General features: G+C 46.6%; 9 protein-coding genes across 9 annotated transcripts; 5 read left to right on the top strand and 4 right to left on the bottom strand.

Annotated features, from left to right (window-relative positions):
- Positions 1–33: 33 nt before the first annotated feature.
- C8R40DRAFT_9820 (uncharacterized protein) lies at positions 34–2,250 on the top strand. Its single transcript, XM_046236701.1, has 14 exons — positions 34–225; positions 284–289; positions 342–394; positions 446–495; positions 551–635; positions 687–729; positions 785–907; positions 966–991; positions 1,044–1,095; positions 1,148–1,155; positions 1,208–1,325; positions 1,392–1,452; positions 1,513–1,585; positions 1,637–2,250. Exons 1-14 carry the CDS (start codon positions 165–167, stop codon positions 2,150–2,152), a joined length of 1,275 nt encoding a protein of 424 aa, XP_046092082.1. The 5' UTR covers positions 34–164; the 3' UTR covers positions 2,153–2,250.
- A 1,524-nt stretch (positions 2,251–3,774) lies between these two features.
- C8R40DRAFT_1064762 (uncharacterized protein) lies at positions 3,775–4,914 on the top strand (the record flags this gene model as incomplete). The annotated part of the gene is made up of 1 exon (XM_046225582.1): positions 3,775–4,914. One exon carries the CDS (start codon positions 3,775–3,777, stop codon positions 4,912–4,914), a length of 1,140 nt encoding a protein of 379 aa, XP_046092081.1.
- Positions 4,915–5,128: 214 nt separating this feature from the next.
- On the top strand, positions 5,129–6,152 carry C8R40DRAFT_1076038 (thioredoxin-like protein; the record flags this gene model as incomplete). The annotated part of the gene is made up of 7 exons (XM_046226906.1): positions 5,129–5,191; positions 5,258–5,371; positions 5,435–5,457; positions 5,506–5,519; positions 5,574–5,688; positions 5,750–5,812; positions 5,867–6,152. Coding segments are annotated over exons 2-7 (487 nt in total), but the record flags the coding sequence as incomplete, so codon positions are not given.
- On the bottom strand, positions 6,153–7,706 carry C8R40DRAFT_1076034 (uncharacterized protein). Its single transcript, XM_046226905.1, has 7 exons — positions 7,480–7,706; positions 7,141–7,308; positions 7,022–7,090; positions 6,852–6,962; positions 6,389–6,797; positions 6,262–6,334; positions 6,153–6,204 (listed from the first exon to the last, which is right to left on the bottom strand). The coding sequence occupies exons 2-7, from the start codon at positions 7,294–7,296 to the stop codon at positions 6,171–6,173; spliced, it is 852 nt and encodes a 283-aa protein (XP_046092079.1). The 5' UTR covers positions 7,297–7,308; positions 7,480–7,706; the 3' UTR covers positions 6,153–6,170.
- A 123-nt stretch (positions 7,707–7,829) lies between these two features.
- Positions 7,830–12,331, top strand: C8R40DRAFT_1031373 (uncharacterized protein; the record flags this gene model as incomplete). The annotated part of the gene is made up of 13 exons (XM_046223165.1): positions 7,830–7,943; positions 7,992–8,235; positions 8,300–9,570; positions 9,620–10,066; positions 10,124–10,277; positions 10,340–10,416; positions 10,472–10,567; positions 10,622–10,735; positions 10,790–10,976; positions 11,027–11,705; positions 11,762–11,973; positions 12,024–12,191; positions 12,249–12,331. 13 exons carry the CDS (start codon positions 7,830–7,832, stop codon positions 12,329–12,331), a joined length of 3,846 nt encoding a protein of 1,281 aa, XP_046092078.1.
- A 270-nt stretch (positions 12,332–12,601) lies between these two features.
- On the bottom strand, positions 12,602–13,801 carry C8R40DRAFT_1031216 (inorganic pyrophosphatase; the record flags this gene model as incomplete). Its single annotated transcript, XM_046223152.1, has 5 exons — positions 12,602–12,926; positions 12,985–13,259; positions 13,317–13,570; positions 13,629–13,667; positions 13,717–13,801. The coding sequence occupies 5 exons, from the start codon at positions 13,799–13,801 to the stop codon at positions 12,602–12,604; spliced, it is 978 nt and encodes a 325-aa protein (XP_046092077.1).
- A 269-nt stretch (positions 13,802–14,070) lies between these two features.
- C8R40DRAFT_1076027 (gamma-tubulin ring complex protein) lies at positions 14,071–16,523 on the bottom strand. The gene is made up of 3 exons (XM_046226904.1): positions 15,620–16,523; positions 14,486–15,569; positions 14,071–14,432 (listed from the first exon to the last, which is right to left on the bottom strand). The coding sequence occupies exons 1-3, from the start codon at positions 16,489–16,491 to the stop codon at positions 14,127–14,129; spliced, it is 2,262 nt and encodes a 753-aa protein (XP_046092076.1). The 5' UTR covers positions 16,492–16,523; the 3' UTR covers positions 14,071–14,126.
- Positions 16,524–16,556: 33 nt separating this feature from the next.
- C8R40DRAFT_1032571 (rab-GTPase-TBC domain-containing protein) lies at positions 16,557–18,757 on the top strand (the record flags this gene model as incomplete). The annotated part of the gene is made up of 7 exons (XM_046223270.1): positions 16,557–17,382; positions 17,435–17,650; positions 17,715–18,058; positions 18,118–18,134; positions 18,204–18,241; positions 18,290–18,515; positions 18,577–18,757. The coding sequence occupies 7 exons, from the start codon at positions 16,557–16,559 to the stop codon at positions 18,755–18,757; spliced, it is 1,848 nt and encodes a 615-aa protein (XP_046092075.1).
- On the bottom strand, positions 18,751–21,551 carry C8R40DRAFT_8684 (uncharacterized protein). The gene is made up of 8 exons (XM_046236497.1): positions 21,430–21,551; positions 21,000–21,370; positions 20,808–20,948; positions 20,678–20,757; positions 20,300–20,613; positions 20,137–20,244; positions 19,884–20,077; positions 18,751–19,828 (listed from the first exon to the last, which is right to left on the bottom strand). The coding sequence occupies exons 2-8, from the start codon at positions 21,092–21,094 to the stop codon at positions 19,240–19,242; spliced, it is 1,521 nt and encodes a 506-aa protein (XP_046092074.1). The 5' UTR covers positions 21,095–21,370; positions 21,430–21,551; the 3' UTR covers positions 18,751–19,239.
- Between the last annotated feature and the right edge of the window lie 261 nt (positions 21,552–21,812).

Genomic DNA, 21,812 nt, shown 5'->3' with positions numbered 1-21,812 from the left:
CGCACTTCTCTCAGAGGATCGAGCATGGTGTGACCTAAGACTTGCTTCTTCCGGTCAAACGATTGCTTCTTTTGGAATTTGGTGAATGTCCTAAGTATCCTCTCGTTTGTCTCTTCCCAATCCCTCTTCTTTTCCCCAACCACAATCTTTCCCCACTTTTTAGTATGGCAGACACCCTCGCTGAGGCCAGCTACTTTATCTATGTCACCCAGGTTTATTTCTGCGGTAAGGCCAGCCTCATCACCTCAGTCCTTCTCGTTGCTCACTATCTGACGTATCTCAGCGATGTGTAAGGCGACTTGTATCTATTCTCCCTTTCTCTGGCCTCATCACGTATCCAGATGCGGTAGTCATATGGGACTGGCTGGTTTCTTTCCCTAGAGAATGGCGCTTCGTGAGTCCTGGCTTCAAATGCCGTTTTGACTAATTCGTCATTCTCCTGCAGGTGTGGAAAACGCACTGGACTCCGGTCAAAGTCGCCTATCTTTTCTGCCGGTACTACGCTCATTCATTGTCTATCTTTTCAATCAGTCTAATTTCATTCGCGCAGCTACTGGGTCATCGCTGTCGTACCTTACCTTCTTTACGCCTTTGTGAAGGACCATTCGAGAGAGACCTGCGAGAAGATTTACAGGGTACAATCTTGCGTTGATGATAAATTTGGCCCAGGCTCAATACTTCCGCAGATTCCAGTTGCACTCGCCATGTGGAATCAAGTCGGCTCTGAATGTACGCTTGCCCCTCTCCCATTGACATGAGTCTGAATAACAGCGCATATATGCAGCTGTCCTTCTTATTCGTACCTATGCATTCTTCAACAGAAACATCTACATTCTCTGGTTCCTTCTCGCTGCCATTGGAGGCGTCGTTGCCTATCAGCTTTACGTGGACACTACTCAAATGTTGCGTCAGTACAATGAACAAAATCTATGGGATTCGTCTCGCTGAATAGCATCCACTTGTAGTCCTTCCGTTTGTTAAGCCTCCTTTCGTGAGTCATCTTCGGGGCCTTGAGGCGTTGGCCCTAACCTTCATCTGAACAGGACAGCGGCCCTTGCTTCCCTATGTCAAAGCCTCACTCGGCGCATTTACTAGGTATGTGTTTTCTCATAGTTGACCTTGAGTCAAAACTTATTTCTTTGATCAGGGTTTTTTGTGCGCGAAATGAAAGTATTCTTCGCTGCCTAATACTAATTTCTGGGCGTAGATCGCGCCACTCCTCTTCGACACCGTCGTGACCTTTATGACCGTCATCAAAGCAATCGCTATCCGCAGACGTAACGGTGGACCAAACAGTCGTCTAATCCAGACATTCCTGCGCGAAGGTGAGCTCTGTATTTCTAGATATTTCTACTCTAAAATCTCATGCACTTCATCTGTGATCGTTCCAGGTGTTTTCTACTACATATTGATCTCCATCGCCAATTTGATTAATGGTATTTTTTACCTTCAGTGAGTTTTTCCTTTTAGTCCTGACGCCGCCGCCAACAAGATACGGTTCTTTTGCCTCAGACCTCGTCAAGTGATTTCTGCGATTAATATCCCGCTGAGCGTTATGATGGCACCGGTTCTTGCTTGCCGTCTCGTAAGTACAGTATCTAAACCCATATAGCAGACAACTTAAACTTCCGCGCAGATCCTCGACTTGAGAGAGCGTGGTTCTGAGACTGTTTCGCACTCCGACGGTACGGGAATGGCGGCATTTACCACCAAATCTGTCACTCAAAATTCTCCGTTCACTCCTCCCCATATGAGGCATAAGTCCTCGGGGTATGGCGCTTATGGTTCTCGTCATGCCCGTGCTATCGACTCGAATATCGTGCTTAGCACTCTTGGTAGCATCGTTGCAGACCCCATGGATCTGTCTCTCGACCAGGATCTTGCCGAATCCGAAAGCCGAATTGGATACGGTATGGACTTTAGCACTGCTATTGGCGGAGACGATGGGGAGCCCATCCCTATGGCGGAGCATAGTAGTGAGCTCATTAGTCGCGACGATCTCAGCGACAGAGATAGTCCGTCTATCAAAACGCCCGCCCCTACCTACCGCACTTTAGAAATGGGCTTCCGGCCTGCGAGGGCCCCCAGTCTCACTGAGCGCGGAGTCGGGGGAATCAGAGTGGAAGTCGAGAAAGCGACAGCTACCATGTGATTCAGTGGATCAACTTCCGTCGTCCTCGATCCTCCATTTCTTCAACATTCTTTCCCCCTTCCCTCTCTCTTGTAAGCAATCATACATTTGGATTTTCTCATTATCAAGTATCATTTTCACTCTCGCCTCATACTGGAATTTAACCTCTTCAACCTCCGACTACAAGCTTCTCCTGTGTTTTATTCAGTGTCCCTACATGATCCACGGGGTTTTAGCACGTTGTTTGGACTTGAACACTTTCCTCATCATCTCTCGACTTCAATCGCTTTTCGTCCGCCGTTGTTATCCTTCAAAATGTTTTCATAACTCTCACTTCGCATGTGCGCTGTCTTGTTCAAGTTCTTGCATATATACGTGTATCCCCTCCGCAATAGAGTGTAATGATTTCAACCTTATACGTATGCCACACCTTTCTATTGTAGATTTCTTGTTCTTGGGTCCCGTCCTTCCTCGTCAGCGTTGTAGCCCTCCCACCATATCTGACATTATAGCTATAGCCTTCACCCTATCATCGATCATCAATGAATTAATGACACTCGAGTTTAGCCGCTGGCTCGCTTTTCTTCTGATTACTAGTAGTCGTTTGTTCTTGCAAGCCAATGAAACATTCTCGCCGTCTGGTTCGGGATGAGCGGAATGTCTGTAGTCATGTCACATGCCTGTATGTATATCATCTGCTTGAAGCTCCCTTAGCTCAACGTTCAACAAGGTTCAACACATCTTAAAGTACCGATGCGTTTATCTTAATTATAGACTTATCGACGCGGATACCTATCTCTTCTTGAAGCTAGAACTTGTCGCAAATGTCATTCAGCGACTCTGTGGTACCGCCGCAAATTCTTCCTCAGGCTGATTGTACTACCACTCCCGAACGACGTCCTTGCTCGATTCTAGATCCTTTGGGACCACCCTCGCCTATATTGGCTCCGGCAGTTCTGACAGCTACTATGACATCTGAAGAAGTTCCGATGTTTCTTTTCAATTCAGAGTCCAACGATGATATCGCCTCTCGCCGTGCCTCTACTGTTTCTAGTCTAGATTCTTATGGCCTTACTTCCAGTCGTAGCTCTGATACGATCCAAACTGCTCGGACATGCTCAACATACGGGACATTTGGCCAATTCCGAAGGTCACAGCTTTACAACACTCAAATTCAAACCCTATCTTCCCCATACCCAACAAGATTAGTATCGGACAATGCTGGACATACTGTGATGCATGATGACCCGACGAAGTCTCTTACTTCGTACTCGTTGCAAGGCTATCGCAGAGAATCCACTTCTGGTAGCCTGATTACCACTGTTACACTGCTTTCTACGACCCCCATTGTTTCGCCGCCATCTCCATCCCCATCTGTATATTCTACAATGTCTTGTTCAATCTCCACCCTATCCGACCGCTCTCATGAAACTCAATATATGAACTACTCCGGCTATGCAGGGGACCTCCATTCGATGTCAAATTTGCCCGCCGTCTCACTTTCTCAATGTGACAGCGTCATTTCGCTTCCGAACCTTACTGTTTCACGCTCTTGCCACGATATAAAAGACTCTTCGGCTTCTTCATCCTATTATTCACGCCAAGTCCCCCTTCCCTCGCTGGTAGTATCTGCTCCTGTTCGGATGTCTCCACACGCCGAGCTCCCTCGAAACTTGGGCTGGTTGAGGGACACCGTCGTTGAGATCCTCATTGATCAGGAGGGTTTTCGCTCTATCACTCCTACCTTCCGTTTCGCAGGGTACTCAACTAACACACGCTCACTGGATTCAAGCAAGAAAGTGATCGAAGGAGGAGCTGCTCAGTTTGTACCTATCTCCAGGCAGACTTTCAACTTTCATTATGCACCTTTTGATGGCCAACCAATTTTGAGACGTATTTCTATTAATGGATCGTCTCGCGACCACGTATCCCGCCAAGCCACGATGTGTTTGAAGTCAAATGGTGTGTATATCGTGCGTGGTAGCGAGACTTCAATTATCCCTGCCAAGGAAGTTAGTGGAGATTCCAGCACTGAAGCTCCCAAACTCCGATGGAAACTCGATTACTTTGTCGATGACAGGAGAGGTTCCGGTAGACGTGAGGGTGAGAAAACATTCACCCCGTTGACATTCTCTTGCTCTCCTTTGCTGCTTCATCCCCTCCAAGGCAAAAAAATACGCTTGATGCACGTCATGAAGAAGAATGTTGTAACGAAGCTAGTCGCAGAAAAAATGGAGCTTCCCAATGCTACCTCTTGCCGTTCATCGTCGCCTTTGCTCTGTGAAGCGGCTCCATCTTCTCCTCCCCCGCTTACCCGCACGGACCCGTCAAAGGCACATCTATGGAACCTGCATCGGCGGTTTCAGTCGCACGGACATCCGAGAACGCTCGAACGCTCAGAATCATCTGGCGCCAAAGCATCCAGTCCTCTGGGTTCTAATCGGATGAACGGAACCTACAACCGTGCACAACAACCAGTGTCACAGCGACATCGTCGAGCGTCCTCTGCTGGCGAGATATGTGTGACAGATTTGAACCAAGGGTACCAAAATATAGACGAGAAGAAGGGAATAAAGGCTCGTAATGGTGATCCGGTGTTTGTGTTGAGTTCGAACAGACTTGAATCTCCAGCTATTCCGTACGACAGACATATACTACCTCCTTCCAAGCTATCCGAGCTATTGGAGAACATTGAAAATGTGAAGCCTATGCTACAGAAGGTCGAAGTATTCACCAGTCTTTCCCCTGCTCCTCGCAATCCCAAGGTGTCTGCTCTAAAGTGACTTAGTGCACCCGGATACTATGCGCTCAATGTCTTTCTCTCTGGACGTACATATTCATCTATTTATCTATCTCTGAGCTTGATTTGTTCAAATTTCGACCTGTCGATTGATTTCTTATAGTGACTTGTACACCACGATTAATACTTTACATAACCTTTGAATATTTATACAGTATATACTAATATAGGTAAGATACGCATACAATAGACAACTTGTAATTTGAATATTCACCAGCACTCAGCCAGCACTACAGGATATGTAGTGTTAAAATATATAGGTGAGGTCGGAGTAATTGTAATGCTCTCGTGCTAACAGCCCCGACCACGTGCTCCAACACTGGAAGATCAGTAATACTCTACTCACTGCAACTTGACTACAAACTACGATGTCCATCACCCACATCGCCTCTGTTAGCCAGCTCAATGGCATTCTCGAGAAAGAAAAAGACAAACTCTCCGTGAGCATCGTTGCACAAGACTCTTCCGCTCTTCCTTCCGTCCAAACTTATAGTGCCATGTAGGTAATTGACTTTCATGCAACCTGGTAAGTTTGAGAGTATTTGGCTCGCGCACAATTCATAAACATGACTAGGTGTGGACCCTGCCGTTAGCAACAGACTTCCTTCATCCGATTCCTATTGACCAAGTCGACTTCCTCAGACGCAATCGCACCAGCCTTCGAGGCCTTCTCTAAGCAATATACCAATGTCAATTTCATGAAATGCGATGTGGATGCTGCGCGAGATGTTGCCTCCTTGTACCGTGTATCCGCAATGTGAGACTGCTGACCGGTTGCCCTTCTATAATCGTACCTAATATGTATCATGATTCGTCAGGCCCACTTTCATCTTCCTTCGTGGAAATACAAAGGTTGATCAGGTTAGAGGCGCCGATAAAGCGTACGTTGTCGTCCTTCATTTTATGGCCTCTGCTCATTATTGTGATACCTTCAGGGGACTGAGAGCTGCGATAGTCAAACACTCTTCTGGGGCTGCTGGATCAGGTGCATTTTCTGGTAAAGGGCAGACACTAGGAAGTGGAGGTGGAGGAGGAGATATAGCTGAGTCTTCCTCTTCGTTGTTTTCAAATATGGATCCGCAGGTTCGAGTACTTTTATATTTACTGGGTGCTTATCTTGTGTTTTGGTATTTAAGCTAGGGTAAATTGTAACGCGTGGATTCCTCATTGTTCGATTCCAGTTTTTACATGATTTTCATTATCAAGATATTCTACAAAACAAATCACAGTTCATTTCCCTCAGGCATTTGGCATCCAACCCATGCTTAGGTATCTGTAACCATAGGGAGTTTCATCAATGGTTGTAAGACATGAGAATTGAATAACATACGCAGCTTTTCCTGCCTCAAGTTTGGCAACCTTCTGGTTCTTTCCTCTACCTGTACCATGTTCTTGGCCATTTACTGTGATGAGAAGTCAATGCCCATCCATATATTTACTTAATTCACCAAACTTACTGAGGCAATGGACAGTCCAGGTAGGATCATGAGCAGGCCCACTTGAATCACCTTGATATTGAATGTTAACCCCTTTCTGGACTGCTGTTTGGTTTATGGTGGCAAGAGTCAATAAAGCAGCAGCACCCATTGAACTAGAGCCTGCAGGAGGATAGTCTGGGGGAATTGGGGGAGGATTTCCAAGTGGTGGTGGAGGGGCAGTGTATTGCGGTGGTCTCGATGATGAGTGCTGAGACTGCGGAGAGGTTTGCTGAGAAGTCTGAGAAGAGGACGAATTCGAAGCTGAAATAAAGTCTGGGAGTAGTGCAGCATTGGGATCTATCAACGGAGCGATCCAATTATTGACGGCTGACATGTCGCCGGAGATGGAAACTGCCCCAACATAAGTGAAAAAATACTTTTTCATCTCCTACGTTAACACGATGATGAGCTCTGTGAATGTGCGAGAAGCAGTCAATATTACTCGTGGGTTTTCCAAAATCGTAAGATCTGCGGTGCGTAATTTGGGCTTAAGCTTGTAGTAATCGAGCCACTGGAGGATCCCCTCATCTTGCAGAATTTTTCCTCGTTGCTTCTATAGGAGTAAGAACAATCAATCGATCAAGATATTCAATGGAAGCCTGGATTGCATACTCGCATCTCTTCGCCATTCATGACTGGTTGTTTGCAATACAGAAAATTGGTGACAGCCAGATCCAATGCCTACAAATTTGTTCGAATTTTACATTGGAACAAGCAAAACATTATCAAACCTTCTCCCCCACTTCTGCTAGGCGGTCACCGTCGTAATGTGTAGGCCCAGCAGTACTGCTGATACCAACAGATTTATGAGTAAAGACGGCTAATGTTAAATCGAGGTCATGTTCAATTTTAGGAAGAGGAGGCAAGGTGTGTGGGTCACGGTTCATCTTAACGGAGCACTGGGAGAAACGGTCAACGTCGACAATCACCATTTAGGTAGTGGTTTGAGGGGTATAAGTAGCAAGTGGCAAGAAGAGCGCAGTGCGAAGAAACGATCTTAACGATTGTCCCAACGTGTTGGGACATGAGGACAGGAAGAACGCGCGAACCTTAAAGTTATCTTGACTTACCTGGAAAAGTGAGGTAAACTTCGAAGAACCCACTCTCGAGTAAGCCTATAAAAATTCGATCGATGTAATGAGTCCAGCGCAGTCTTGCAATTCCGCAGCAGATTGAATTCAGGATTCCCTTCTCGCAGCTGATTATCGGTATGAATCGGTGTCAAAAGAACTTGAGCTCAGCCTAGCTTAATCTGATGGATCATGCACATGATGAACTCATGAAGGTGCAAGTTGAGCGTCTAAGTTCATCACGTTACCAGCACTGGCGGCACGGCCACATTTTACAATTCAAATTGCCAACCTCTTCATGCGTTAGAGAACTTGCAGTACTCGCAGAAACTTGAATATACGCGTTGCGCATGTCAGCGGAATCTGGTAGCGCCAAGGCACACCCGAAGGCCTTGATCTCAGAAGATTACTTGGACTTTCCCTCTCAAAGATGGTATTATCTTGGCTTTGGTGTTCTTTTACAGGTTTTTCACGACAATTCACAATATAGCCTTCGCTAACCCACTTCCTAGGCCTGCAAAACTGTGGATGTAATATCATCTTTTGTCTCACTGGATAACAGCAAATATCTCTGTCGAAAGTGGCTTTTATTCGATACTTTGTACTGCATCATCCTTGCTTTCCTACGAATACCACGACTTAACTACAGTAAAGCTGTCGTCGCCCTTCAAATTCTATGTCTGTGGCTGTTTGATGGGCTGGTCTTTGGTGGGATAAGAGTCAATGTGTGGGGTGATAGAAATCTTGTGACGACGAGTTTATCGAGTGAGTGATACAGAACCTTCAACTTTTACTCACAAACCAAAACCTAAATCTGAAGGTCAACAAGATATTGCGTATACCCCCGAAGCGTCCAGCTTCGTGGACGTTCTGGCTTCGTTCACATTCGGGCTTTTCTCTCCACAAGTGGCACAGAATGATGCACATCTTCTCGGTCAACATACTGTGCGGATGTCTCCAATAAGTACCGCACAATTGAACCCTTATGGGGAAATATATTGTCTTCCGTCATCTGGGAACGCAGTCCTTGTCCCAGTGCTTCTCAATAACACGAATCCTGTCGCGCTCAAATATTCTATTACACCTCTTGGGTTTGGTCCGGGCCAACCAGAGTTCCTCGACTTATCAGGAAAGGAGCTGCGTGCAATCGAGCAGGCGCGTGTAGAAGCACTTCAACTGACGCGTCCCGTATCACAAGATGAAACGGACGAATATGACGAATACGACGATGATCCAATCCCAAAACATTCCCCATCCCTCCAACGAACACAAACGCTGGTACACATACGCCTCTCTAAACCAGGCATTCTCCGGCTAGAACGTGTATTCGACACCTCGAGCACTGAGGCTCGGTTGGTCATTCCCTCGGATTTGACCGTAGTGCCATGTCCTCAGGCAGGATTTACGCCTGATAAGCAAGCAGAAAACAATATTCGTTGCGCTGGACAAGAAAACGACGTACAGCTCATGATGGACATCAACGGGGTTCCCCCCCTCAGGCTCAGGTGGTCCAAAACTGTTAATGGAAAACGAGAGGCTTTCTTGGTGGAGGGAATAGAAGGCGGACGTCACTCGAAATCATCTCCGTCCTCTGATCCTTCTTCCCAGATTGTCAGTATCAGCGCTGACTCAACGAAATGGACTCCTGCGCCTGAAAAGCTCCAAGTCCCTCTTGCTATCTCGCTTGATATACCTGGAAGTCATATCTATGCTTTGGAGGAAGTCATGGATGCCACGGGAAATACAATGCTTATAGATGGAAACACGCCTGACAATCTTGCAAACCATCGTGCCATGAGATCTTTTACTGTGCTGCGACGTCCAGCGATTTCATTCAAGCACTGTAGCCCGGAACATCCTGTTTCTTTAGCTATCGGCTCAGAGGCAGCTTTAACAGTCTCTACGATTGATGCGGATCCCGTCGATGCGCCTTGGGAGGTATCAATCAAATACCAACCTCCCTCTGGTGATAAAAGTAGCAAACGTTTCAAACCTTGGTGTAAGACCCTTTCAACCCAGGGAAGTCGAAGGGACCTCACCATAGGTGTAACTGCCCCAGGTGAGTATATGATAGCTGGTGTCAAGGGCAAAGTAAGCATTGTCTGTTTGTTTGCTTATAATCACAGCTGAGAATGAACAGTGGTGTGCGGGTGATGTCCTGGCTCCAGAATCGTGCAACGTCGTCGAGAAACCTATTCCGACCGCTGAAATTCAATGGACGAAGATTCATGAATGTTCTGGTGATACTGGGGTTTCTGCTACGCTTGTCCTTCATGGCACTCCGCCCTTCCATGTATACTACACAGTGCAGAAAGATTCCGAAGTGCCGAAAGAGATGTCGAAAACTTTTGCGTCCTCCAGAGGGCAGTTCACGTTGCAACCGGAGCAAAGTGGTCACTATATTTTCACCTTCACCAAGATCAGCGATGCAAACTATCAGAGGGTCGAATTCGACGGACCCAGTATCAACCAGATCATTCATCCCCCTGCGTCTGCCGACTTTATAGGTATTCCAAAGGGCCCTGGGCGAAAGAAGGCCATAAATAGTTGTGAGGGCAGATTGGTAGACGTGGAAGTTGAACTACGAGTGAGTATTTGAAACCGTCTTTCATGCCCTTCTGATTGAAAATGCTTCGGAGCGCAGGGCTCTCCTCCTTGGAGCTTGGAACTCCAGCTCGTCGGACCTCAAAGCTCAGAGATACTCACGATCTCGAATATCACCTTGAATCGAAAGACGATACAGATACCCATACCTGAGGCAGTGGATCAAGAAGGGGGCGCTTTTGAAATTGACTTGAGTAAATGCTACCCTATCTAGACGGTGCAGGTTTTGCTGATGCACATCTGTTCATTCATATAGTCAGTGTCGAGGACAAGTCCAGATGCAAGCTTCCCATCTCAGTCCCCGGGGTTTCTGTCAATGTCAGGAGGTTGAAAGTAAGCTAAGCCAACATCGTATATACAATAACCCGCTCACTAGTATATATCTCAGCCTACTGTCAAGTTCTACGGTGTCAATGGTAAACGTCAAGTCACCGTACTTGAGCGAGAGCGAGCTGGCCTTCCCCTGCGACTGACCGGCGAGAGTGTAAGTAAAGGCATTCTCGCGCCCTCTCTCGTCTTGCTCACCATGCTTTTCTAGCCATGGCGCATGAAATATCACCGCGTGGGCGACGATGGAGTGACTTCGTTGACGTTGAAAACTCCGAACGACGTTGTGTATGTTTCTGAGAAAGGATTATATGAGATCCTGGAGGTGCGTTGCTTTCATGTCTTATGCTATACTGGATAATGAACGTCGTCAACCCAGATATCTGATGCGCAGTGCCCTGGATCTGTCATTGGTGATGCCTCGGATTATCGTGTAGATTGGGTTCCGAGACCCACCGCGAAGTTATCTGAACATACACCTGCAACTTATGAACCTCTCAACGGCTCTTATATCCTCCCCCCTCTTTGCGAAGGTATGGATGACCACGTTGACCTTGATCTCACTGGTGTGTACACTCCTTCCTGTCAGAATAACAATCTATAAATCGTTTCCTAGGTCGGCCTCCATTCCAAATCATGTACAACATCGCACAGGGCAATGACCAAGGAGGCACAAGGTTAATCGATCAACCTATATTCAACAGTATTCAACCTCGTACCCGGTTCCAGCTGCACACATCTGATCCTGGTCGGGTGTACTATGAAGTGAAACAGATTGGTGATGGAGCCTACCCACTCGAGAATCATAAAAACACACCAATACCTCGTTACGAGCGACTCTTGTTCGAACAGCAGGTTTCTCTACGGCCTACTGCTCGTTTCAAAAACCGCAACAGGTTGTCCTACTGCTTATATGATTTATTCACTCCACTTGACAGGCTGTCTTCGGATGGTCTCGTAGTACTCGAAGGCACGCCTCCCTTCCAACTCGAACTTTCGATTAAAAACTTGGCTACTAGCCACGTTGATCAACAGATGATTGAAGTGCACGATCATTCTTGGAAACTCAGTCTACAAACCTACCAATTTACCTCAGTAGGACCTCATCTTGTCGTCATTCAATCTGTCGCAGATGCCTCCCATTGTGCACATGCTGCCTTGGATCCGTTGGCCACTTCAGTCTGGGTAGACGTAGCAGAAGCTGCCGCGATAGTACCTGTAGACCGTCGAGAAGACTTTTGTGTTGGCGAAGCGGCGCAATTTCAACTCGAAGGGACTCCACCGTGGTCAATTGGGTGAATTCGGTTGTGATGCATCAAATAATTGAACGTCACTGATCCCCAATCATTAGATACCGAATCAATGGCAAGGCGTATACACAAGAAGCTAAAGTGTCGCCCTTTTCACTACTTCAGCAACAGGCTGGAGAGTTCACTGTGACTTCCGTCGCTCACCAACAAAAGATGTGCAAAGCATCAATCACAGATCTGAGGTTCTCCGTTCATCCTTTACCTTCTGCACAAGTCGGTCACGGAAAGAGAATCTATCAAGATATTCACGAGGGTAAAATAATTCCTTTACTATTGACGAATAGCGCTTGATACTCCCTACAGGTGATCAAGCTGAAATTGTCTTTACACTCGTCGGGGAACCTCCGTTCACGTTCACATATCAGCGATTGGAGCTGACTACCGGTAGGGGCAAGCCAGGCAAAGTGTTGGAGACGCACACGGTTTCTCGAATATACTCGAACGAGTACTCGATATTCTCCGCCTTAGAGGGTATGTCCCAGCCTTGCCTGTGTGGTATCTGATTTTACTGAGTAATGTCTCGTGTAGGGACGTGGACGGTCACATCAATATCAGATCGTTACTGCCGCTATCCACCCACACAGCCTGATCTCGGCACTCAAAAAAACTAGACCATGAATCGACTCTGTTGCTCTACCATCTGTACCTATACCATCTTTCTTCGCATCAAACAATATTGAATCCATTTCAAAGGGTAGAAATTGTCAACCAATCTCGAAATGAAAGTAATATGATTGACTATGTACTTTGAGAAGAAATTTTCCGTTTCGTGTCTAATGAATTTCGTTGTACATGTGATCAAACTTGCGCGGAGGAGATGTAGAACCACTTGGATACTACAGATGACAGGATAGTAAGACACGGTTGTTGACATTGTGAAATTACTTGCCCGAGGGTTCAATGGGAGCAGGTGGTTTACTGGAGGCTGGTGGAATACTGAGGTAGCTGGAATCATCCCTTCTAACGAACGCAGGAGAATTTGAAATGGTGATGTTGTCACTGTTGGAGAAATCAATGAATTTATCTGTATGTGAAGAAGAAGACCTATCTGACATGGAGATGCCGTGGGGGTTAGATTCACCGGTGATGAGACGACGCCAGGCCTCGTGGCATTCATGGATGATTTCGGTGGCATATTTCTTGTTCTTGGCTTCGCCAGAGAAGGCAAAGGTATTTTCAGGTTTACCATCGGGAATTTTGTAGATCCTACGTTTGAGTAAGATATGAAAGTTCGTTAAAGACAGTCATAGGTCGAAAGACATACCTAAACCACTCGTTCGTGGCCCTGATCAAACCAGGAAGATGCCTCTCGACATCTTCAATGTCATTGAGCTTGGACGCAAGAGGGTCTTGTACATCGACGACGATGACTTTCCAGTCGGTTTCGCCCTCATCCAATAGAGCCATGATTCCAAGGACTTTGACCTGTTTGACCTGACCGACATATCCGACCTGCTCACCGATTTCACAGACATCGAGGGGATCGTTGTCGCCTTTGGCTTTAGTCTCGGCATGCTGCTGCGAAGGGTCTTCCCATGTCTAGAGGAGGTTAGTGGATGTGATTGATGGTGAAGATATTGAGGAAGCGCGAAGCACCTGAGGGAAAGCACCATAGTTCCAGATGTAACCATGGTGAGGGAAACAGTTGCGGACGAAACGCAGACGGTTCTTTTTCACGTCCTGCTTGATGGGATTGAAGGGCTCCTCCTTGGAGATTTCCATCTTGGCGTTGGTCCAACGAGGGACTTCGACAATCATGTTGAAGATGCCGTTGTTCTGATCAGCAAAGAGAGGGATATCGTGGAAGGACGAGACGACAGAGCCATTTTGCTCGACAAACACACGATGTTCTGCAGTTGAAAAAGGTTATCGATGGCAATGGTCAAAATGATGAGTAGGTAAACGTACCAAGCGTGTTAGGTGCGCCAATGAGACGAGGACTGTATTCTATGAAAGCATTGGTTACAGGGAAGAAAAATGATAGAAAAATACTAACGAGAAGTCATCTCAGATGATGGTTGGGAAGAAAGCAAACGAAGTTGTTGAGAAAGGCGCTGGGCCGTATTTGTCCGCACAGTCATAACCCTTTGACTCCGAGCACACAAGAAATGTGTCGTCTAAAGTGCTTATGCTTGAAAATCTTATCGAAGGATCACTCAACTGGATTTCTCACCGTTGCATACCATAGAGTTCCTCGTTGCATACAGTCAGATAAACCTGGGTCCCGTCACTGTCCAAACAAACTTGAAGACCTCGGAACCAGCGCTAAAAACAAAGCTTTCGCGACCCTGCGAGAGTTGGCAACAGGCAAGTACTTATAGGCAGTATTCGGTTCGGAACAGATTTGAGACCACGTATAATAATGGCACGATATGATACAACATGAGTTAAGTAGTCATCCATACTCTATAAATCTCCAAGAATATCATCATCTTTGTCTTTTCTCCCCCAGCTGAATTTTGAGAAACCACCATTGAAATCTAGCCTCAACATTAACCTTTCGACGTGCCTTCTGACGTCTACAATGTCCGCCTTGTCAGCCGTCATACGCGATTTTGATGAGCTGGTCACCGGAATCCGTGACATATTGAAGGTCGTGTGCCCTCCTAACGCCATAGACTTGGATGCATCTGCGGAAGAGGAGGCAAATGGCCGTTGAAAGATTGAAGACGATAAATGCTCATAGAAAGTCATGAGGAGTTCATGAAGCGTCTGAAGACTAGTCAGCATGAATTGTTATGTGATGGAAAGAGCTGAGAATTAACCTCATTGATTTCAACAACTACGGCACGCCTTTCTTTCACTAGAGCACCGACCTCCTCCCCATCACCACCCTTTAATGAACCCTCGAACAACAAAGCGGGGAGAATGTCCCCACCCCATCTTTCCACCTGAGCCACGAACCGCTCACAGACTTCGAATATACTTGCTAGTGTAGAAGTTACTTCCAGATTTGTAAGTAGGCATCCAGTGAGAAGTCGATCCAGATACGTCGCGTGCATTTGGCGGAGAGTGGTAAAGTCTAATGAAGATGTAGGTCCGCCTATATGAGAGGCAGCGCTACGTGAAGTCGGCATTGAATGTTTAACAGGAGTAGAGTTCAATGTGCTCGTAGAAGAAGGCAGGGTGGATATTGAACCAAGTCTCTTGGTATGTTCTTCTTCGCCACTATGGGACATCAACTGTTTCTTCATTCGGCGGTATTCGACGTCCACGACGTCGATCATCACATAACCCATGAGTGTGTCCAGAAACCAACTCATATCCCGCACAACACCCCAACCACACCTGAGAAGCTCCTTCCTTGCTTCCAAATCTCCTGCTGTTCCGCCCTCACCTAGACCTGTCCATCGCCTTCGGGCACGTTGGGTGTTCGACAATGATGACCAGCAGGTATGGATGCTATTATGTGTTTTTCGGAGCGCGGATAGGTATGAGAATAGGGCACCATATGAGGATAACTCGGCGGGGTGCACAAAAAGGTCGAGAGGCCAGGTGACCGTGTATGTGAGTACAAGAGGCGTTCCGAGGAGCGTACTGGTAAAAAGGGAGGAATCAAGCTGCTTTCCGATTGATTGGGAGAGAGAGTTGGCCAAAACGCCGCCTCCGAGCGAAGGTAACAATGGTCGAATAGGTCCAGAAGGTAGGAGGAAACGGAGGCATGATAAGGCAGGATCTTGTTGAGCCGTTGTGCCCAACGAAGCCCGGAGTAGGACAAGATTCAAGTCTTGTTCTCGAATCATCGATGGCGACCCTGAACGGACAGTCAAACGGGAAATCTTGAGTCTCTCAATTTCTCGAATAAGAGACAACCCAAATTCTCCGTTTCGTAGGAGAAAGTAGTTGGCACTGTGATCATATCAGTTTGGTTTGGAGAACTAATGCAGGCCATGACACACAATGAGTCAACGGCTTCTTCTACTGCTTGTAAAGTAAGCACGTTCATCCAAAGCCATTCGCTAACGCTGGTCCTGATCTGGGAAATTACCCGATCGAAATTAGGCTGGTCATCAGGCATGACACTCTCCAAAGCATTTGCATGTTCTATTGCCAAGTCCGTTGGAAGCTGCTTCTGCCATTTTGCAGCTTTTACTGTAGAGATAGCGCGTCCAACGTAAATTATGGAGTCTCGAGATTGTGATGTTATGCATGAAGGCAAAGAACCGTCCAAGAAGGTGTAAGTGTCAGAAACGAGTGGGTTCATCTTAGATACTGATCCATGGATAAGAAAAGCAATTAGTTGAACTCGCCAGACGCGTTCAACGGCATGCGAGAGTTGGGTGAAAATCTCGGCTATGCGATGAACGCCGGTCTTTGCACGCTCCAAGAGCAAGTCAATTAGAGGGCCTGGGGGAATTTCCTGTCTGGTCCTCAACTCCTCTACTAGAGACACCAATGCGAGCAGAGGGGCGTCCCATTCCGCGAACGTTGCCCGAATTGACGAAAGCGGCACAAAAGAGCCGCTTGCTACCAGAGTTGCGTCGCGTCTAAGAACCCTTTCCTCGGTACTTATGACTAGCGCCTCGTAGTCATCCTTCAATATATGGTTAATTGATGCGCATACAGCAGAGATATATCGAGAAGACGAAGACTGGAGCTGGGCACACAAACTTTTGATTGTTCGATATCGGAAGGCAATTAGGCCAAGGGATTCAATGCATTGTTGTTCACCAGGGTGAAGTAGAGGCGAAAAGGATGGATGAATAGTGTGGTTTTCAGGGAAAAGAGAAGAGGGATGCCCGGCAAGAACCAAAAGGACTTCCGCAATCATCGAAAGTTGGAAAGTGAGTCCGGGCCGGAGTTAGATATTTCTATACTTCTTCGTTACACATCATTATGGACGACGCCCTGGAAATTCGCTTAGAACCTTCTTTGGATATAGACGACGCGTTCTCGGATACGGAAGACCAGGACTTCGAATTTCAATTTTCTCCAGATTCCATTCGGAATGATTTGGCCAGGAATGCGCAGTCCTGGGGAGTCGAAAATGAGGACGATGAGAAGCCCCGGAATGGCTTCTTCGAATCTACAATGGAATCTTTCTCAACCCTGACAATCGACAGCGACGAGCGCTCTAATGAGGATAATGCAAGCTCGTCACGATTCGTCTCGATACCGTTGTCCAACCCACATGATGGCTTTCCGGTCAACTCTGAACCACATGAAGAACATCCTCCAGATGCTACAGAAACAGGAACGCCATATCCTTCTGTATTCATCGACTTATCCTCGCACAAGGTCACAGTATCCGTAGATAACACGCAGACTAGTGCCCCCCTGCCTTCAGCGTCAATACAGAGTCACTCCCGCTCAACTTCTACTGCCGAATCTGATCATTCTGGCCATTCAACAAAGTCCTTGCCTACCCCTGAACTATCTAGTGTAACACCAACACATCCCAACTTTGCAGCATCCACATCCACCTCCGTGCTTCCAGCATCTACAATACCAGCCATGACAACAGCTTCAGTATCCGATACTCCAACTTCAACTCTAAAACCATCACCTCCCACTCACCGACTTACTCGCTCAGTAGGTCCTAGTGCCCTGGAGAAGTTTGTGAGCAAAACGAGACCTTCATTTCTACCGCCCAAAACTCGACAAGAAGACGACAAGCATATGGCAGATTGGGAAGCGATGATGAAACAAAGTCGTGCTGCAGGTAAAGTTCCCATTTCGATCCTGCTTCATAGGTATATTCATGCGTTATCCAGCGGAAAAACGAAGAAAGGCATTGCAGGAGCGCCGGTTAGCTCGGGAGAAGAAAATCGACGAGTCATTACATCTCTGGGAGAAAGAAATTGTTCCGGATTGGAGGGTGGTGCATAAGAATACTAAACTCCGGAAACTTTGGTGGAAGGGTATACCTACAAAACTACGGGCGAGTATGTGGGAACGCGCAGTCGGTAATCCCCTTGCTTTAAGTAAAGGTGAGGCTATTGATATCGTGTAAATGACTTATTTTGTTCACTCTCTTTATATTCAAATCTATAGACAATTTCCGCTCATGTAGCTCCCGCGCCAAACGTGCTCTGAACTCTGGAGCTTTTTCCACTGCGACGCTTTCCAAAATCGAAGCCGACATCGCATCTACTCTTCCATCATTACACATATTTCATCGCGAAACTGGGCCTTTATATCCGGACCTTAAGGACATGCTCTGTGCTTGGGTTGTCGCCAGGGCAGACGAAGGCTTGGGGTACACGTTTGGTGCTGCCAAGGTCGCGGCGATGTTCTTGATCAACATGCCCATACAACAAGCTTTTATTGTCATGCGGAACTTACTTGAACGACATTGCCTCAGGAGCTTTTTTGGTGGGAGTGGAGCCAAGGAAGATGTAAGTTTGGTATCTCTTGAGCTTTCAAAAGTTGAGATTTGTGCGTTAACAATAGATAGGTTGAAGCTTATTACAGGTAAGAACGTTGATAACATTGAGCGATCGAAGAGGGTGGAAGAATATTGATATATTTGGTCGGCCTCAGAATCTTTGAAACTCTGTTAGCAGATGGAATGCCGAAAAGTGAGCAAGAAAATCTCGTACTCTTCTTCTCGTCTTACTCTATGTCAGTTTACTTCAACTTCAAGCAACATCAGGTATCTCCAGCATCGTACCTTTTGGATTGGATCGTGCCGCTTTTCCTCGATCATCTACCATTCGAAGCTTGCGCTCGAATATGGGACGTACTTATCCTAGAAGGTGATTCGTTTTTGTACCGAGCAGCCCTTGGTATCTTGGGCGTACTCGAGCCAAGACTTTTCTTTCCGGATAGACAGGAATTACTTCAACTGCTAAAGTTAGAATTTTCTTTCCCTGCACGCCGAAGCAGCTGATAATTATCCCGCTCTCTTCAATAGGGGGGAAAATAAAGCGGCTATTGACGTCGCAACTCGAGAGGGCCGACCGTTAGACGGTGGGAAATACGAGATATATGGGCTTGATGAGGAGACTCTGTGGGAACGGATTGATTCGATGGACGAGTGGTGGAAGGAGAGTACTTGGAACAGGTTAACGCGGAGGGAATTGCCCGATCTGTGAAGGAGGCGAGGTGTTTATAGCCATAGTAGGAAGGAGACAAGGAATCATAGCCTCGACCCAGCTCTCGATGATATCAGGATTTTGAAGCTGGTGCTATACGAATGCAATGCTTGCATGGCGGCGAGTGAACACCGCGTCATACTAGTCCTGACATTCTCCAATTGGTATAGCCGCTACCTGAAGCTTTAGATTTGACTCCTTGCCAGTCCTTATACAGGATTCTTATATGTATGTACCCCTCTCTTTACAGAAATATTGAATGTCTGTATTATTCAGTAGATTCATCCGTGTGTATCAGAAGGGCGGAAACAACATTAATTCTATCAAGTTGTGAACATCGAAGCCGTGGCTCAAGGTGTCTCTTTCAGCTAAATCTGGACGGAGCACAGATTTTTCCGAGGTTGATATGCAATTGGGGCACAGAGGGGTCGGCGAAGTGGTGGCAGTGGATGGAGGTTGTATACCGTAAGATTATAGTTTGCCTAAAGCAACAACTCTTCCATAGAAGTGAGAACATTTTTCCAAAATTGCTCCACTAAGCCCTTTTCAAACCCATTTTCGTCATATCCCAGACTTACCCACAATTTTCCAACAAATGTATAACCAAATAACAGCATGGCGCCTGAACGCTGGCGACTACCGGTTGTGAGGGTATGAAGCCTGATCTGGGGGAACGAGGTATGCTTGTAGATTCCATCCAGATTTCCCAATAACGAAAGTCCAATCAATGCCGTAGATGGTGGCCTTTCCATTACTGTAGCCGTAACAGGTGGCGAAGGTAGCCGCGTACCACTGGCATTTTCGTCATCTTCTTTAGCCCAGCGCCTAGCACGGACCCCTCTTTCCTTCGCCATTTCTCTACTTCGAGAAATTAACATTCGATGTTTTGCAGCTCTGGTGCTTTGTTCTTTCGCAAAGCGCGCACGATGCCAAAAAGTTTTTTCGACATCGGTTGCCGGGAGAAATCCAGGAAGTATGACATTAAAATAAGAGATGGCAATAAACCAGTATGAGTCGTTCAACTCGTCGGGGGTAAGGAAAGGACGTAGATTGAGTGCAGAATACATCATGCTTCAGGGAAACGAAATTAATAGGGGGATAGAATCGTTGAATCTGGACGGCTTACACAGGAAGATCAGGATTGTCATTTCTGGTTCGCGCCCACGCAATATTGCAGATAGCAAACAAAGCACTCGAAATGCTCACATTGTGGGACTTGCATAACTTGAGAGCCTTCCTTGTGTGGTCTTCATCAAATGCCACGGTAGGAACGACAGTTCTTCTATCGTTCCCTTTCCTTCTGGAAAAAGAATGTCCTCCCTTTAAAACAAGGATTGGATTTCTCCGAAGATCAAACACGAGACTTTCGAATAACTTACCAATAGCCGGCCTTGGCTGAGGTCAAAGTCGACGATGGATACCGCCCGTTGGAATCTCCCGGAGCTCTGCGGTAAGCGCTCTTCTAAAGATCTAGGAAGTGATAATTCCTGCCACCATTTGTTTAACACAGCCGCTATGGAAGCTGTCGGCTCTAGCACTTACAGAAAATTGGCTCCCATAGCGAATTCGCCATTGTTCCTTCACAATGTCATGTAATTCTTCTGTGCTTCTCTTCGATGACAAGAGTGTGAAAAAATCGTTCGCGCACTGGTGAAGAGCCATTCCATCACCAATGAAATGTGTTGTGCATAGTAACAAATCATAGTCAAACCAATCTTCAACCTGCGTGGATTGGACTGGTCCATCTGGGTGGGTGTGTCGAGAATGAGATCTATCCGATTCCTGGGATAAAAATATACAAGATAATCGCTGAGCGGAAAGTGTTCTAGGTCCATTGAGATATGAATCTATTAATTCTGCCAGCGAAAACAAGATAATGAGCTTGACAGGTTACAGACGACACGAGAGAGTCATGCGAACCTTCTTTGGTTCCCTGCCGATAAAAAATGTTTTCATTGGCAGAGTGCAACACAGATTCAGGCGAAGCATAAGGCATCAGTCTATTTCAAATATGGGTGAAATACAATCCTGTGCATTCCGTGGAACTTACACGAATTTAATATCGTCGTAATCATGCATTTCTATGTTGCAAGCAAGTAGGGGATGCTTTAACCGAAGTATAGCCCAAGCATTAGCGACTCTATCTCGTCGAATGGATTGGGGTTGCGCAGAGAATCCTAGATGTAGATACCTTTCACATTTGTCAAAGACTTTTCCACCTATGAGTTTGAGTAGGACGTACATATCATTCACTCCAGATTCGCGTGAAGGGAGAAAATACGAGGTTTCTGTGTCGCCGAGACGTCGCTCTATGCGTATAGGGTTTTGCAGGCGCATAGTTCAGGGGATGGAGGTAACTGGAGGGATATGAAAGTCGAGGAACACGAGAAGTGGTACGGCAAACCATCTCCTTGTACTCATGCGCCATTTATACATATCACCACACACAGGAACACATAAAAGCCTCTTGAGTTATAATTCTTATGAAGGGTTGCATTCTGTTGCATTGGAGTCGGAGCTTCGAGAAGCTTAGCGGCGCACGATGTCCTATGTAGGCTGTACTAGCCGATGTATCAATTGAGCATCTTTGACGAATTAACGATCCAGAGATCGCTTTGCAGATCGTGACACTCGGGTAAGTTACATATGTCGTTATACAGTGTTATACTTACTGGGACTTATCTTGAGGTTGATGCCCCGGCTGCGATTGTGGGGACAAGTATGTGTATATAAAACTGAGGAGGGGACCAGTCTGAGTGAGGGCCGAGGCCGCAGTAACCGAGTGAGTAGTGATTGGTGACCCCTTTTCTCCCCTTTTACGCATGGCTGCATGTGTCACGATAAGGACCCTCTGTCAGACGCGGTCAGACGTAGCCTGGACGTAGCCACAAATCGCCGCTCCGAAAGGATAAACACGTACATCGGGCAACGAAGAATTTTCGAATTACAAGGGTCAGAAGGGTTAAACATCATTTGAATGTCCTCTAGATCACTGTATCTGAATGTACCAGAATATAGCCCACATATACTTAGCCTAATGTACCCTAATGTACCT

This window comes from Lentinula edodes, assembly GCF_021015755.1.
Source record: "Lentinula edodes strain Le(Bin) 0899 ss11 chromosome Unknown C8R40scaffold_1, whole genome shotgun sequence".
Lineage (NCBI taxonomy): Eukaryota > Fungi > Basidiomycota > Agaricomycetes > Agaricales > Omphalotaceae > Lentinula > Lentinula edodes.
The sequence above is the reverse complement of the archived record's forward strand: the minus strand, read 5'-3'. Positions and strand labels throughout refer to the sequence as shown.